We start from the raw sequence: 17,447 nt of genomic DNA on the forward strand, positions 1-17,447 counted from the left end.
ACTTAACAAAAGAAGAGGTCATTACACCTTGGCGAATCAATTCATTTGACGAAGTATCAAGTATCAAGTCGGTTAATGCCCTTGTGGTGAAGCTCATTCCCGTTTAAAATCTGAAATAAAATAAAACCTCACGAAAGAATATGCATTGCGATTCTGCGTTTGCAATATCGATTAACATAATCTCATCGGGCGACTTCTTTCGTCGTCGAGATATCTTCAATCGTCTTGGCGAAAGGCTTGCGAATTTAACTTCGTAACAGTGATGATGAATGCGTCGACATTAACACGGGAAAAACGGCGGAAAATTATGAATCCATTTAGTCTCTTAATCGGTAATTTTCTTGTCGCGCTACTTGATTCGAAACCTTATACCTTTCATTAATTTAATTTTAATTACATATCCACGATAAAAATTTGTTGCAAGCGAAAGGAATAATTCTGTTGACGACTACATCGTGTTAATGTGACACGATTATTAATAAACACAGGATATTTATTCCTCATCAAAACTAATAAATTTTGAATATAAAATAAATTCGCAAAGAATTCTAATTCGCGATTTCTTTCTTACATCAAATATATAATTTTTTGAAATATTCAGAAGATTTCCCTTTCTCCGATAGAAAGCGATTCACGCATGATATTTGCACGCGAGAGTAGCTAATTATTATTAAGTCGCAACTTTGATGAATGATGTCGAGAGGTATTTTGAGTTGATGGGACATTTCGCATAACTCAATAAATAATTTGCCTTTTGCAATGCGAATATTACGATCAACATTTTATGAATTAATAATTCATAATAAGCGTAATAATGGTTTTTACGGTTCATCTCTCATCGAATTTGCATCTCATCTCAAGTTTGTGATTTATTATTTTGTACAGGATTTCTGCCGAATGCCGAGGGAAAAAAAAAAAAAATTGGACGGATGTTTTATTAGGAAGCCGGGCCCACGAGAACTAATCCAAAACTGAGTTTATGAATTTCTGCACGCCTGGAAAACGAAGGAAGCTAATTTAAGAATTCATTTTCATTCACATTATTCCTAGGCCAAGCTTCCAGAATGTTTGAACTATATTCTTTTTTTTTTTTTTTTAAAAATTCTGAATGTCAATTTTAACTGAAATTCAATTCAATTTAATTGAAATTATTGGCAATCTGAATTCATTCTCGTAGACCTCGTAAGTCAATACATTCTTCACACACCATATATATATTTTTTTAACAAGACATTTAATATTCGTTTAATATCTGTAAGCTCAGCAGAGTCAACATTTTGCGTGGGAACAGACGTTAAGAAGTTCTTGTGTGTAGGTATGCGCGTTACAGATTCCTCTTTTGCACCGCAAAAGTTGCGCTGCGCAAACTGCGCGCTCGATCGGCTCTTCGCGGCACGCGAAATATTGAATATCTCCGGATCCGTTAAAGCCTCACAGGGGATCCTCCTGGGGATTAACGCAAGTTTTGCGAAAGAGCACATTGTCAGAGCAGATAAAAGAATAAAAAAGTAAGGATACACTCCGTTGCATCGCGTCTCCCACTATGTTCCTAACGAGACTTAAAATCGAATTTATTGATACCACTCGCTATAAATTATCGATATCGTTTGGAAAGGGTCGTATTTCATAATTTAAAATTAAAACGACTTCGAGCAAATTTAGCGCTTTGCATGCAACGATGCGATACTTTTTCTCTCATAATTTTTCATACCGTTTTATATATGTATATATGCAGCTAGAATTTTAAAACAACTATAATACAAAAGACGTTAATGTGATCGCCGCCACGAAGAGTTAACATCTCCCGATACCTTCGACTAGTTCGGACAATAAATTGTTTTCGTCCATTAAAAATCGTCACCGGGCGGAAGCGAAGAGGTGCCGAGATTTCTTCCTCGTGCGACTCGTTGATTAGGAAAATAGTATCTTCGACGCCGTTTAAACAATCCAATTTCCTTTCTCCGACACCTCATGTACTTCCGCTTCGCCGTCGATTAGAACAAACTGGACTAGGAAAGTATATCAGTAAAATTTTGCATTTTAATGATAAATTTCGCGACCAATGTAGAAACGATTATTCTACTGTAGATTAGATAATCTCTAGATTATAAATTTCAATCATATAATTTAAAGCTCGTTGTAATTATGAGTTTTTATGTCGATTTGCTCCAGCTTATTCTAATCAAACGCGAAACTCATTAACGCAGGTACACAAAAATCATGGGCATCGTAAGAAAATTACAAAGAGGCACGTTTACGCTTATTTTAGAAAAATGAAATAAGGCGGAAGAACGCGTAATTAAATATTTTTAATTCAAACTTTTAGATACTATATCATTACTATTACGTGTGTGTATATAAAACAATGGCCGAAGAAAGAGACTTTATAAAATTCCTTTTAATCTAAAATGCATTAATAAAAAATGCACTTCAGTGTATGTATGTATATATATATATATATATATATATATATATATATATATATATACTGAAGTCCATTTTTTATTAGATTATATATATATATATATGTATAAAATCTTGATAAAAAATTTTGTATTTCAAAAGATGATAAATAACAACGATGATCTGCTCCATATATAGAGGCCCCTATGGAAAGTTCTAACGACGCTCATGATGATAATTAACGAAATGCACTTAGGTACTCGGTTGAACATGACGAAGCCTCGATTGAATCCTCGGCATGTTCAAAAAGGCGCGATTCTACTTCATGAATAATTGTAAAAGAAGAATAGATCCTCTCTTCTTCTCCTCTTACAATTTTTCGCTAAAAATTGTAATAAAATCGAATACTTCGTTAAATCGAATACATAATCTATTACAATAAAAAATCTCATATATATATATATATATATATATTAGATTAGGATATATATATATATATATATATATATACACACATATATATGACATTTTTTATTGTAACAGATTGTAATGTGTGTGTGTGTGTGTGTGTGTGTGTGTGTGTGTGTGTGTGTGTGTGTGTGTGTGTGTGTGTGTATCCGTGTATCTTCGTTTACAAATGTCGGATGGACTTTAGTCGAGCCAGCTGAGTTTTCGAGCCGGCGGAGTGCAACAACGGAAGATTCCTAATGATGAAATTCTCTCTCTCTCTCTCTCTCTCTCTCTCTCTCTCTCTCTCTCTCTTCACGTCCAGATCTCGAATGAATCCTCAAAATCGTTGCACAAACTTCCGTATAAATTTGTCGGTTCTCACACTCGCGCTCGAGAAGAAAAATAGAGTTAAAAGAGAACAAATGTGTTTTTATTAAAATCAATCGCACAAGCGTATAACGTGTCACAATTTTTCAAATTCTTTTTCAAAGTAAACCGATTTTTTATTGTCACGCTTCGATGAAAAATTCAATTAGCTCAGCTAAGCTTGTTCATTACTTGCAAATGGAAATACACAGACGCAACATTATATCGATTGTTATAAAAAGAATTCAGAATAAATTTCGTATTGTGACGGACAAAACTGAGGTCGACTTTACCGAATCGAGGACAACTAACTGATTCAATGACGTTCTAAAAGAAAGACATATAAAAACTCTTAGAACTCGAGTTTTATAGGAGCAATAGCGTTTAACACATTAAACGCTATTTATATCTGCATGAAAATAATTTTTTGAAGTTTCGTAGATAAAATTAGGGATAATTTATCAAGCTATATTAAATGTTAATCGAGGAATCAGCATTAGAGTTTTGGAAATCTCTATTATCTCTGTTTATTATAATTGCACGTCAAAACACAACGATCAATTATCAATTAATGAACATTAAAGATTTCTAATCGGATATATTTTTCTTAAAAATCGATTATTTGAACGTTGTATTTTATGGATATAACCAACATACATTATACTTCTGCTAATCAATATTATCAGTCATATTATTTTTCAGCATTTGAGATCATTTCCTGTTTGATCATCCACTTATGCCTTGTTACGCTTATTTTTTATGGGATAGGGATGCCCGACCCCCATTCTATTATTAATCTTCATAAGTATCAAGGTCTTGCTATACAATTTAAAATCTTTGGGAAGTGAAATAAAGGAAGTAAAGCAAAATGATGAAGAAAAATGATAGAAAAATAATAATTTTTTAAAGTCATAAAATTTCACGTAATTATGCATAAAACAATAGAGAAGAAGAGGAAATTTTATCTACGGAACTCTTTATATGGATTGAATGAGATAAATATCTATCTAGTTACTATATAAATGTGCCAAAAACCGCGTAATCTTTATTAATCACAAATGTTGGTTGGGTTTTTAAATTATAAATAATAATACAGCAAAGGAGCAAAATGATTAAAATCGACTTCAAATTAATCAAGGAATTCATAGATGCAATAAAATACGCGGTGTATGGCACGCTTTTTCTGTATACAACGATGTTCGACGCGTCGAATACCCTTCGCAGTGCATTAAAGAAAGATTGATCAAAGCTGCTGAGTTAGCTTCCTCAAAAAACGGCGATGTATCTGCTTGCATCGAGATCTAACGGACGAATGACGTCCCGCGAAACTTTATATTCCTCGCGCACACTTTTCCTCCTATAATCATATCATTTATCGTCATCTCTTCCTTTCTCTCTCGCATACTCAAACTTTCTCTCACACATTCTTTCTTGTTCTTATTATTCTACGCGCACGATGCATTCTCAAAATCACGATAATCCTGACGATAATTAACCACGATAGTAAAAGCATATAAGCTATACAGCTACCATTCTGTATCTACAATATAGTTTTTTATGTATAATATATATATATATATGTATATGTATATGTATATATATATATATATATATATATATATATATATATATATATATACATATACATATCATATATACGCATACATATATACATATACATATGCATATACATACATACATACATACATACATACATACATACATACATATATATATATATTTAGATTTCTTTTTCTTTCTTTCCTCCCATTTCTTTTTTCTCTCTAATTCTAGTCTTTCGCGTGACATTGTAAAATGTCACTTATGTATCTTGAGAAGCGGTTCAATATTCGCGCACTGATGTTCCTCGTCTTTTACGTGGACCCTTCTTTCTTATGCTCAAATTTGATGAGAGTTTAATCTTCCGCAAGCTTCAATCTTTAGTTTCCAAAATATCTTGAGAGATTGCAATCTCCGCAACAAACATCGACAGTTTTTGGCTCATTTTTTTCAAATGCTAGTCCAAGCTTGCCTTCTTTTCGTTTCCAATGAAATATTCCTTCCTGTTTTTCTTTAAACTTCTTTGTGATTAAAAGAAGCTTATTCGATACATATCTCGTTTGACTTACTATCGTCAAGTTCCCGATAATCCGAGAACACTCTTTAATATCCACAACTACACATTTTCTTCATTTCAAATATTTTTCTCTAGATTTCTTCAAAGACGAAACTCTCTTTTTTTCTCCGAAAAGTCAGTCAATCTTATCCTCTTCGAGGATGTTTGAAGTATCAACGCTTTTCTCGACGTGTTTCGGCATCCTTTTTGAACCATTTCTTCTTTAACGCGCCCTTGATGATTCGAGCCGTGTAACCGTGATTTCTTCAGTAGCTTCAAAGCTGACATCACGTTTCCGATAATGGAGGAAGGTCCATCCTCAAATGCGCGTCTCCGCCGCCTCCGTCACGCGGTCATTACTGCAACACGCAGCATTTGCACTTAGGCTTCTTCTTCAGAGTGACATGCTCGACTTGTGACGCGTCGCCCGGGCCCTGCGCCGTCATCCTCGCGACTTCTACCGTCGCAGTCCGGGATGCGCCAACCTGAAATAAACATTTTATTATTGACTGTTGAAATTATTTTTTTTTTCTCTGATCCTTTATTAATAATGTTCAACATCTTCGATAGACTTTCCATTTTAAATAAATACATCGTACAAGTTATTGAATTAACACACAATAAGAATAGTTTTACTGAATCGAAAAATTTGGCCAGATACAGATCTAAAAATGTTTGAGTTGTCCAAATAATTATGTGAGACATTCAAATTGGTTGCTAAAATAAAAAGTTTTTGTAATATTACGTTAAACGTTCTACATAATTATTTTGATAGAAAATAAAATTATCTTCAAATCTGACCAAATTTTTAGTTTCAGTAAAATCGTCGTTTTTTTTTTCTATATAATTAATGTTAGAAGAAATTGAGTGAACTTTTATATAGTATCAATGTACCTCTTCGTCTCACCTTTTCATTGACAGGCTGGTTGCCGGTGGCCTTCGAAGGAGTGCCACCGTGTGCGCTACCATTTTCCTGACCGGGCCTCGGCGACGAGTTGGCGTGACAATTCGCAGATTTCAGAAGCGGACTGGTACTCGAATCACCACCAGTCGATTTGCCGTCGCATCCTGGCAAGGGTGGCGCCGTTTGACCTGGAGTCGGCGTGATTGGCTTTCCGCCCTTTATCAGCTCGACAATCTCGTCGGCTTCCCGGGAGAGATCGCCATCCGGCCTGAACGGGTTGTCCCAGCCGCTATCCGTGCTGAAATCAAAGAACATTGCCTGGTTCAGTTCTTCACTAGAGTCTCTCGCTTAAATAACTTGCGGTTAATGTCATGTGAAAACAGATTTTTTTTTATTAATAATTTTTGCAAAGAATTGTCAACGGAGGACAATTATTTTCATCGCAATTTCTGTTGTCAACATTAAATAAGACATTATGTGGTATCTTTATAAAATTGAATTTTAAAGCAAAATTTTCTTCATCAAGCCAGCAAATAAAAAAACTTCTGTTTTACGCATTTAATGATTTACTGAAAAATTTCTTTATCTTGATCTGTAATTAAATAGAGGACGTCCTATAAATCTACTATTCAAGTTTCTTATATGTTACTTATGAATCATCCTACATTTGATAACATCGTTCTGTAATGGCACGTGCTTCTGAATGAGATCTTAATGAGAGATCTCGCTGTATTAAAATTATGTTTATGTGTATATGGAAAGTGCCTTTTAGCATGAGATAAAAGTAATCTTTGATACAATGTAATCATTGCACCAGTACAAAAAAAAAATAATATATATATATATATATATATATATATATATATATATATTGTTTCTGACTTTTTTGTGTCTTGTATCTCAATGTATATTTTATTTATCAAGAGAACACACACAGTTTTCCTTGTCAAAAAAATCTCTTGATATTTTCGAACGTTTTAATCCTTCAAATTCAGAAATATTGCACGTACACTCCGAATCGATCCCATCGATGATTGTGGTCGAGGTGCCTAAGGTGAGGATAGAAAAAAAAAACAGAAAAAAAAGAAGATCTTAAGATCTGTTTCCTTTTCTTCGTTTCCTCGATTCTCTAAATTCCGATTCACGGAACACCTCGCAGGCATGCCTTGCGCCGCTCGCACTGGTTCTCAAGATATACCGCGGATAACGAAAATCGCAACAAGCGGGAACGTGAGTTTTATAAATCGAGTGAGATAATCACGTGATTATCTTAAAGATCACATTCGCGACAGGCGAGTCTGAATGGAAGCTCGTACCACACAGCGCGCAATAATAATAATAAATAGACATGTCTTTCAAGATTACTTACTATGCCAACATGGCACTGATGCAAATATTTTTTACGCACTATTTCGTACTCGCAAGTGCGAAATAAAGTGGAAGATACATCACACGTCTGTCATATATAAGGATACTAATGATGTGGATCTAATATCCTTACTCACATAATATTCGTACTATATATGCGTTACATTACCGAATTATCTTGCGCGAAAGAATTAATGCGCGATGCTTCAAATTTATATGTTAAATTTAAGCGCGTCCCTACTATTCGTCCCAAACGTAGCCGGCAAACACCCCATCGAATGCAGGCGCGGCAAATAAATTGCGCTCAATTGCAATCGTGCCGCACCCGCTCCGCGACGACCATGACATTAACTTCATCATTGTGCTGCGCTTAATTGCGCCGTGGTGCACTGTTATTCGTCCGCGATTAACGCACGTGCGCATGGACTTCCGGTTAATCTACACGGTACTTCCTGGTCGTGCTAACAAAAGATGACTTCGCGTCATCAGAATTTTCTCTTCGTCCACTAATATTTTATATTCTTATATATTTTTATATCACATTCTTTTTTATTCTAAAAAAGGATTTAAAATATTAGTTTCTTTCTTTTTACTCCTTTTTTTTTTCAGTGTTTCAATGTTTTAAACGATGAATTAAGTTAAAACTCGCAACCAAAATTTTCATGATATATTCCTGACTTAAAAATAAGACAAAAATTCTAATACAAAAATTTGGTTTATTTCCTGGTAATATTACCTGGTAATATTATCTAATATATACGTTTCTCGCAACGAGACAGCTGTATGGTGCAATCAATCCGTTTTGAAATAACGTCTAGACGGATAGGAAATGAGGCCCGGCTCGGATTTCCGACAGAACGATCGATCAGTCAACCTTCGTTTTTCTTCAAGGAGTTCTTATGAGATTAAAGGATCAATTCGAGATAACTTTGCTGAGGGCAAAGATTCATTATAGAAGGCACGATTGCGTCTTCTTGTACGTCTCTCATTTCTTATCTTAATATTTTTCAATTATTTTAATTAATAGCTTTTTGTTTTATTTAACAATTTCTTAGACATAATTGTAAACAATTATTTTTGCTTGGATATTTCCTTGTGATTCTTTGATATCAATTGATTTACGCGGAAATCAAAGAACAATTTTATTTGCATAAATGTATGAAATGTCTTTAATGAAACGTGCTAATTGAATTAATTAACGTTTTAATCATTAAAAACACTCTATATAATAACTATAACTGTAATTAACTTCTCAATATACAAGCATAATCAAAATGTTAGATAATTCAGGTAGGTTTTTGTAATGTTTTGTAAAATTTTTTCTCTAATTTTTTCAAATCATCATCCATTTTCGAGAAAAAAAATGATACGGCTGATTTGATACCCTGATATATGTTACTTAAATAAGGAAAGTTAATACAAACTAAATGTGAAAACCGAAAGTTAATACAAATTAATTGTGAAAAACAAAAAAATTCACATTTATTCTTAAATACTGTACAACCTATGATTCTTAATCAAGTAATTTCGAATTGTTTGATTCATACTATATATATATATATATATATATGTGTCAATATAAATTAGTATAAATGTTATGTTCTTAATTCATGAATAATGATCCGAATTTGTTACAATGCATCGAAAGTAGTTTCACTTAGTAATCACTTTTTTTATGTTACAAATATGTCACTTTTTTATGTTATATAGACTGCACTTATCGCGAGACCAAATGTGATCCGTTGGCGCTTCGATTAATATTATAACTCTCATCTTTATACAGTCGGTTTATACAGTCGGTTAGGGGTTGAAGACCTCCGAGAAAGAGACGTCGCTCTTTGCTCTTTGAAGCTGACGCGGCGCAGAGCCGAGCATGGTTGCGCAACGATCGAATCTAGCCGACTATTCTCGCGATGAAAAGGAAGTAAAATGTGAAAGAAAAGAAGATGAAGGAGATGAGAAAAACGAAGAGAAGAAAGAATGAAAGGGAACGAGGAAGGAAATGCGGGACGACGCGATAAAAAGAAAACGTAGATGAGAAATGTCGAATCAAAAAATCCGAAATGTTGTATTTTTGTTGATCAACAATCTCTTTAAATAATTTCCAATAAAAACAAAATATCCAATTCCAATAAAAACATACATGTATACATATATGTGTGCATAATTAAAAAATTTTGATGATTTATTTTTCTCCACATGTCTGTACTAATTTGTATTACAGGACACCCGCATTACAGGAAGTTTCGCAGAGGTTAAAGAATATTTTCGTAAAAGATTATATCGATTTTAATATATTAGACAGTACTGATATTAATCGGAGGAGTTTTGCTTCATAAAAATCTACTATAAAGCTGAAACTTTCGAAAGGCGACGTATCATATACGGCGAACTGACAGAAGGCGACGCGAACGAGACGCAAACAATGAAGAAACCGTAAATGGAAAGTGAGGGCATTCAGAAAGAGGGCATTATTGAAAATGTTGGGGGTGCTTATATAAAGGAGATGTCGAGTACGATTACCTTTCGTTACCGTCGGTGTCCTTGGGCACCTTAATCACGTAGTACACGTGGCCGCCGTGGGTGGTCGTCATTTTTCGAATGTTGCACCCAGCAACATTTGACAGCACAGCAATCTCCGAAAGTCTCTCTCTCTCTCTCTCTCTCTTTCGCTCCTTCACGCTCCACCGAGCGCAAAGTCGACTCTCGTACAGTCCATCGTACTCTCACTCTTGTAAAAATCCGACAGCCTAACCAGAAGACTGACCGGAACGTCCCCGCCTCGCTAGGAAAGAACTTGGCCGATTTCTTCGCGCGGGCGAACTTGAAGAGCAACGTAAGATTTTATTTTTAAGCGCGTTCGCGACATAGCGGAAGATTTATTCTTCCTCTAACTCTTTCTAAATCCCTCTCTCTCTCTCTCTCTCTCTCTCTCTTTCTCTTTCTGATGTTTGTCCATTTCTTTTAAGAGATGATTTTAGAATGCTCGAGGAGAAAGAGGAAGAGCCATTATTGCGTTATTTCAGGACTGATCGCGTTTGCCAAGAGGAAAGTCTTCCATCGAGTGTTTTCTGTTTTGCCTGACACGAAATAGTCTATCGAGTGTTTACCGCCGGCTCTCTTCTGACATAAGAAACCGAGAAGATTGATGGAAATAAACGAATACTATCTGGGATGTTTCAAAATTGATACGAGGACCAATGCGTGTTAATACAATAATTTCTTTAATTTATTACACGTAGAATATTTCGTAACTAATGATAAAATAAGTTGGAAAGGTAGAAGAAAATTTTTTCATGAAATTGTATTTTCGGAATAATCAACTTTAAATATTCACACCGGGCACATGTGTATTTAACTAACAGAAACATACAGCAGAGATAGTGGTTTACTGCGATTCGTCGAAACATTAAGTTAAGTATATGCGTACTCGGCAAAGATTTAACTTTTCCGAGGCCTCATATGAAAAAATTTTATTCTATGTTTGCGACTTATTTTTTTCCATATAGAATCATCCCCTTCCCAATTGTATCATTTTCCAGTTATGGGATATATATATATATATATATATATATATATATATTTTATAATAATTCCAAGTATTGCGATCTTTTTATCTCTTACGTAGATAATATTATTATTTTTTCATTATCATTTTTCATTTTTGATTTTTCGTTTCATATTTTCCACGGTCTTCCGTTCCGTCTGACAGAAGCTCGATCATGGGCTTTGCAAGCTCGTACAATCGCGGACAAGCCGGGATTTCGCTTCCGTCACGTGAAAGCTCCAGCCGACTTGTATCGAGAAACGACCTATTTCGGGAAAGTCCGTGACCCATTTCCTGCTCTCTCCGGCATGGCTGTTGCGCCGGAGTCATCGTCGGTCAATCGTCGTGCATGTATGTCTGTTAGCAGAAAAACCGTTTTTCCAATTCTTCAGGAATCGTGCGCGACGATTTGTTCGCTCGTGATGGTATTTTCGAGGATGCGCGCAGAGGCAGCTCGAAAATAGCCGGGAAATTTACACGTTGAGTCAGCGCTCGAAGTAGAAATGCGCGGCTCTTCAAGCACGCATTTTAATCGCGCTTTTGGTATATATTTAATACCGTCATTCTCGAGTCTTCGCTTTACCGCATTCTAATGTAAAGAACGCATCAAAGATTAAAATATTGTACTGTAGATGATGTAGTGACCATGATTTAATCGAAGTTGAATAAAGAATAATAAAGTAAAAATAAAGAATAGACCACAAGGTCTTTTAAAATAAAGCAACTAGTTATGTTTCTTAAAATAAGAATGATGTCAAGGAAGACCGATCGATCGGTTGCGTTTAACGCTGAAAAAAAAAAAAAAAAGATTTTGCGTCGGAAAAGAAGAGAAACGAAAATACGAGGAGATTCCAGGATTGCGACTTGATTGTGCAACTAGTTGCCTAGTGGAACACGAGCGATATCGATTTGACACTGTTTACGTACGTCATACGGCTTCAATAATTTCTCGACAAAACAACACGCGAATCAGAAATTTAGTAAAAAAGTCAAATAAATCCACTCAAAATGAAAATGTTGAACTAATTCAATTTTGCATTCAAAGTGAAAAGTTTTAATTAATTGAATTTTTCATTCCAAGTGAAAATTTGAAATTACACTTTGTATTCAAAATGAAAATTTTGAGCTAATCTAACAAAAGCAAATTGTTTGTCGTTGCTACGTTTAAATAAAAACAAAAGCGATCATTATTTACTTTTTTATTTCAGACCTATAGTTTTTATCAAAAATTTCTTTATTTCTTTCGATTGAAAAATGACAGATACATTTTCAAAGATATTGCACATATTGTGTTTTATTTCTACACTGAATTCACATTTCTTGTTTATTGTACCAAATAAAAGTTATCACAAAATTTATTTCTAATAAAATATATTATTTTAGGAAAGTTGAAAGAGTGTCTGCCATATGAAAACAATAATTGTATGAGTTAATGCGTTTATAAAACGGCTCTAGACAATATTAAAATATTAAAATATTAAAAGTGATATAAAAGCGAATTTTTGACTTAAAAAACTTTGCTAAAAGTGATAAAAATATAAAATTCTGATATATATGTATATATACTTTTGTCATGGATATTTTTTCGTGCTATGATCCAAAGAGCTTTTTCTATTTTGGAAGACATAATATAATAAAATAAAATAAAAAATTGTTTTGCTCTTTTATGGAACAAAACCATTTATGAAAAACATAATAAGATCTTTAACAAATAATATATAAAGAAAAATAGAGTTTTGAACGACGCACTTTAAGCGATAAGATAAGAACAAAGAATGTGAACGTTTTTCTCGAGGAGTCTTTCGGAGGACTCGTTAACTTGTTTAAGATTCATTCATTTCTCGGCGAAGCGTAACGTGCACATAGACTTCTTTTTCTACTTCTTTATGAATGGAATTCTGTTCAACCAATTAACGTACGTCTGTGCGTCTCATGTGTGCGGAGACACTCCACTTATCTTCATTTATCTTACTTATTGAATTCGTCATCTTAATCATCGAATACATCCCCCAAGTTCATACGAGCGAATGAACACGTATTTTAAAGGATTACAAAGATAATAACGCGTAAACGTCTATTAATATAAAATAAAAAATATTATATTAACGTTATAAAATTTTTATATCTTGACTTGAAATTACATTGATTAATACCTTCATACAAAGAAATGAGACACTATTTCCCATGAAGGCAATCTAACGTAATGTAATAACACTGTACTGTTCCTATGAACCTTCTCATGTTCGTATGAACTTTTTCTCGAAATGTCCACCGCTATCATTCGACGAAATATCGACCTTTTCCTGACGCTGACGATATCCCCCTCAGCGTGTTCCCAGTCGCCAGAGAATAGACTATCGGCCATTGAATACAGTCCATAAAAAAGTGCAAAGTGCACCTAAAGGATTAAAAAGGGCTAAAGGGGAATGACAAAGGAGGACAGTTCTGTACTTTGTATTTGCGATTTCGTAATGACGAGAGTAACTGCTGGCAAGTTTTCACAATCGACTATTTTGAGCCATTTGACATTTTCAAACTACCGATTAACGGCCGACTGGCACGGCCTCGCCCTGCCCGACTGCTTGCCTATCGTTTAATGACGTACCCTCTTACAGGGTGCATAACGCCGTCTTTCCCTTCGGCCTTCGAACCCTTCGGTTATAGGGATTGGACAACTGGGGTGAGAATGTAGGTCACGGTTGTTCTACTATGGATATACTATATGGATGTACGCTACTCCTTTGTGGCAGGAAATTAGACTGAACACTTCTCAATTACAATCGAACAGGGGAGTGACTTAAAAGAATGTGTTTCTGATATCTTTTAATGGAATCTCCTCAGCTTTCATACGCAGAATTATGAATTAATATGTTCGAAAAATACGTTGACGTTTAAGTACTGACAGTACATTTGATGGAATTAAATGAAGAAAATATTTATATATATTTTGTAATAAAAAAGAAATGTTATCCAATAAAAGAATATATTAATAGATAAATTAAATAATAAATTTTCTTTGAAGACAATATATAAAAAAAAATTTTTTAAAGCATATAAAAATCGATTTTGCTAGAACATATAAAAATTTGATCAGATACAAATCTGAAAATAATTTTGTTGGCTATCAAAATAATTATGCAGAATGCTTAAATTGTGCTTAAATTGCAAATATCAACTTTTTGCAATATTATCATTAGGTTTTATAAGCGTTTTATACAATTTTAATAGTCCAACAAAGTTACTTCCAGATCTGGCGAAATTTTTAGATATTTTTGTCCAAAATTGTCCTTTGCGTATAAGATAGAGTCCATTATTTTATAATTAAAATAAAAATAGTCGTGATATCTATGGTCAAAAATTTTAAGAAGAGGATTTTAAAAAAAAGAAATGGCGGAAAATAAAGGAAAGAATGTTATGGATCCGACCTAGTTTCGTGATTTGTGCCATATATGGGCCACTGGGTATAAGGTCACGCATCATAGGGGTGCGTGCGTATATGCGTTTGCGCTGCGTGTCGCTGTCACGGATTCCTCATGCCGTTGTGCGGCTGCGTAATCGACGTCATGTACCTGGACCAGATTCTCCGCGGTATACACGCACGTATAGTGGGAGAGAGATGAATACAATACCCAATTAGCTCTGGATTACGAGATATCTGAGCCGCCATGTTTGTTTCGCGGTGATAAATCTATCAAGCTTTAAGTTATTTTTATTACCGTAAAACTAATCATTTATCATCTATTGAATCTATTAAATAAAAAATGTATCTCTACTCTCTCAATTCGAGATAAATTGACCCGTAAAAGAAAAAAAAAGGTATTTTGCCTTTGGGAATTTTAATTCAATTACCCATTTAAATAATTTAATTAATTTGTACCAATCGAGATTTGTCAAAATATTTTTTAGTTTGAAAGATTAAGAAAATGGAAAAAAATTATTTTCATTAATGAAAAAACTTCAAATTCAGCTTTTAAAATATATCTCTAAAATTCGTTTGTTCGTTTAAGAATTTTATTTTCATCTTGTAAAATTCTACAAAAATTTTTCCATTATCAAAATTTCTTTGTCGTTTCTTCTGATAATTTTCTGTAAATGAAACAAATAATATTCGATGAGTATTATTATCCGCTTGTCACTGTCATCGCATGCGGTTGTTACAAAAGTCAGTATAATCCACTTAATGACATTTATTGACGCACAATTGGTAATTGACGGATAATACGAGGACCTGCGCGACCGAATTTCCCGTAAAGGAGTTTAATGGAGATCAACGAGGCGGAGGGCGAGCGTCATTCAGATGAGGAGGTCGTGAGAGTGCGAGGGCAAAAATTATGTTACAACGAGACATCGCCCCAACTTGTCCGGCTATGTCTTAACGCGAGATTGAAATATTTTGACACATCATGTCAATACATTGATTGATTTTGAAATTTTCGTTTATGAAACTTCATTCGACAATAGGAAATTACCGTTTAGTTTAAGATTATCGCGTTTAACTTCACTATTGAACCACCGTATTGAATCTTTTGCGAAGTAATTAAAATCAGTTTTCAGTAAAAAAATTTTCTAAACAATCAAAAACGATTGTCCGAAAGCACAGCCATAGAGCGATTTGTTGAATTAACACAAGTTATACTGGTATGGAAACGAACGGAGATTTAATTGTTCACGGGCATTCTGCAGATGCATTTTAATCCTTTTATTTTACATTAACTAGCGCTAGTAGAAGCGCGTACACGTCTATGAGGATGAGTTATTATTACCCTGTTCGTGCGCGTTTTTCTCAGACACGCGACGAGAGAGAAGCTCCGTTGAAAAACTTACGTCGCGATCATCAGCCGTCGTCTCAACTCACCCGCCTCTTCGAGATGCATCTCAGTGCGTCGTTTTACATGCGACACGCCCTCTTAAATGCATTTTTAGTCTTTATGAACGTGAGACGCTTGCCCAAATGCAAGTGCAATAAGCCACACATCTTGGCCTCCAGTGTCGAGGCTGTAAGGTGGCTGGTTTTCTAAAAGCTCTCGTTATTGTAGAAGCTTTCGAGACTTGACTTGTTAAATAATCATCAACAAATCAAAAATAAATCCTTCAGAATGACGTAAACATAATTATTAATAATATAAATTCTGTGCGAGAAGAGATCTGCTCAATTCTTTACAGAAGAGATTTTATATAACATATTATATACACCGTGACTTACAATATAAATAACCGTGACATACAAAATAGATATCTCTCTAGGACTAAATGCCACTGAATTAACTAATAATTCGAGATCAACAAAGGTTCGGCGATCGCTCGATACGATAAAAGGTCGATTCACATTTTTACGATTAATTAGGCAATTAGGCGATCGCGATCGGGTTCATCTCTCGTACGATTCCTGAACCTTTCTAAGGCAAGTCACGGTTCCGACGACGAAGTCGTCGTTCGTCTGGACGCTATCTTTGGCACGCGCTCCAACTTGGACGCGTTCAGATTATCGCGAATTTCGCGAGTGTCGCGTTTCCACGATGCTAAATGAAAGGGATACACGTTTCGTGAAAAATAATTTTTCTGATTTTAAAGCCAATTTAAGAAATAAAGCGAGCGCTTTAATCGCAAAAGCATCACCTACACACCTATTCAACTAGTTGTACGATTGGATACTGATAGTACAGTATTGAAGTTAGTTGAGTTACTATTAAATTGTTGAAAAAAACAAAAAAGTTTATATAACGTAATAAGCTGAAAGAAAGGAAATTGCAGAGTATAGAGGTGTACGTAATATAGACTGCTGGAAATATACACGCGGAAGCAAGATGGCACGCGGAAAAGTCAATAACTGCGAGCAGTTTATTATTTTTCTTTCTTTTACAGAGGCCTGATTCGCGCGAGTTTTCCTTCATAAAGTTTTCCTTCTTTCTACTGAAATAAAGTCTAAATTTGGAAGAGTTAAATAACTTGATAATACGTGAACACACACACACACACACATATATAATAGTGCGTAACAGAATAAAGACAGAAAGAATAAATTTTGTCGATTAAAGTCAAGTTAAAAAATAAATTATAAAAAAGATAGGAAGTAGAAAAGTAATGCGACGGTAACTTATAGACATTGTGATCACGATTTTTCGTTTTATAATCAACGGGTCATTTCCAGCTGTTCGCAAGAACCTTGTAGCTCGGAAAGGCTCCGTGGGGGAGGGGGGGAGTAAGAAAAATAATGTGTAATAAAAAAGACACCGGTTTCACCAACACTGCGTTCGCATTCGTTGTTCGTGAGGTCATATTCGGTCGGGCGTTTT

At 34.6% G+C, this 17,447-nt stretch overlaps 1 protein-coding gene across 5 annotated transcripts in view; it reads right to left on the reverse strand.

Annotated features, from left to right (window-relative positions):
* Window positions 1–1,217: 1,217 nt before the first annotated feature.
* LOC105431515 (uncharacterized) overlaps window positions 1,218–17,447 on the reverse strand; it is a 68,870-nt gene continuing 52,640 nt past the window's right edge. For all 5 annotated transcript variants that reach the window (XM_011645751.2, XM_089070891.1, XM_025219434.2 and 2 more), the window contains 2 exons: window positions 6,243–6,537; window positions 1,218–5,820 (listed from right to left, as the gene is read on the reverse strand). In XM_011645751.2, coding sequence (XP_011644053.1) covers window positions 5,692–5,820; window positions 6,243–6,537 — 424 coding nt within the window. In that variant the 3' untranslated portion in view covers window positions 1,218–5,691. The remainder of the gene's footprint in view (window positions 5,821–6,242; window positions 6,538–17,447) is intronic.

Source organism: Pogonomyrmex barbatus, unplaced genomic scaffold, assembly GCF_055798465.1.
Source record: "Pogonomyrmex barbatus isolate J1 unplaced genomic scaffold, ASM5579846v1 scaffold11, whole genome shotgun sequence".
Classification (NCBI taxonomy): domain Eukaryota; kingdom Metazoa; phylum Arthropoda; class Insecta; order Hymenoptera; family Formicidae; genus Pogonomyrmex; species Pogonomyrmex barbatus.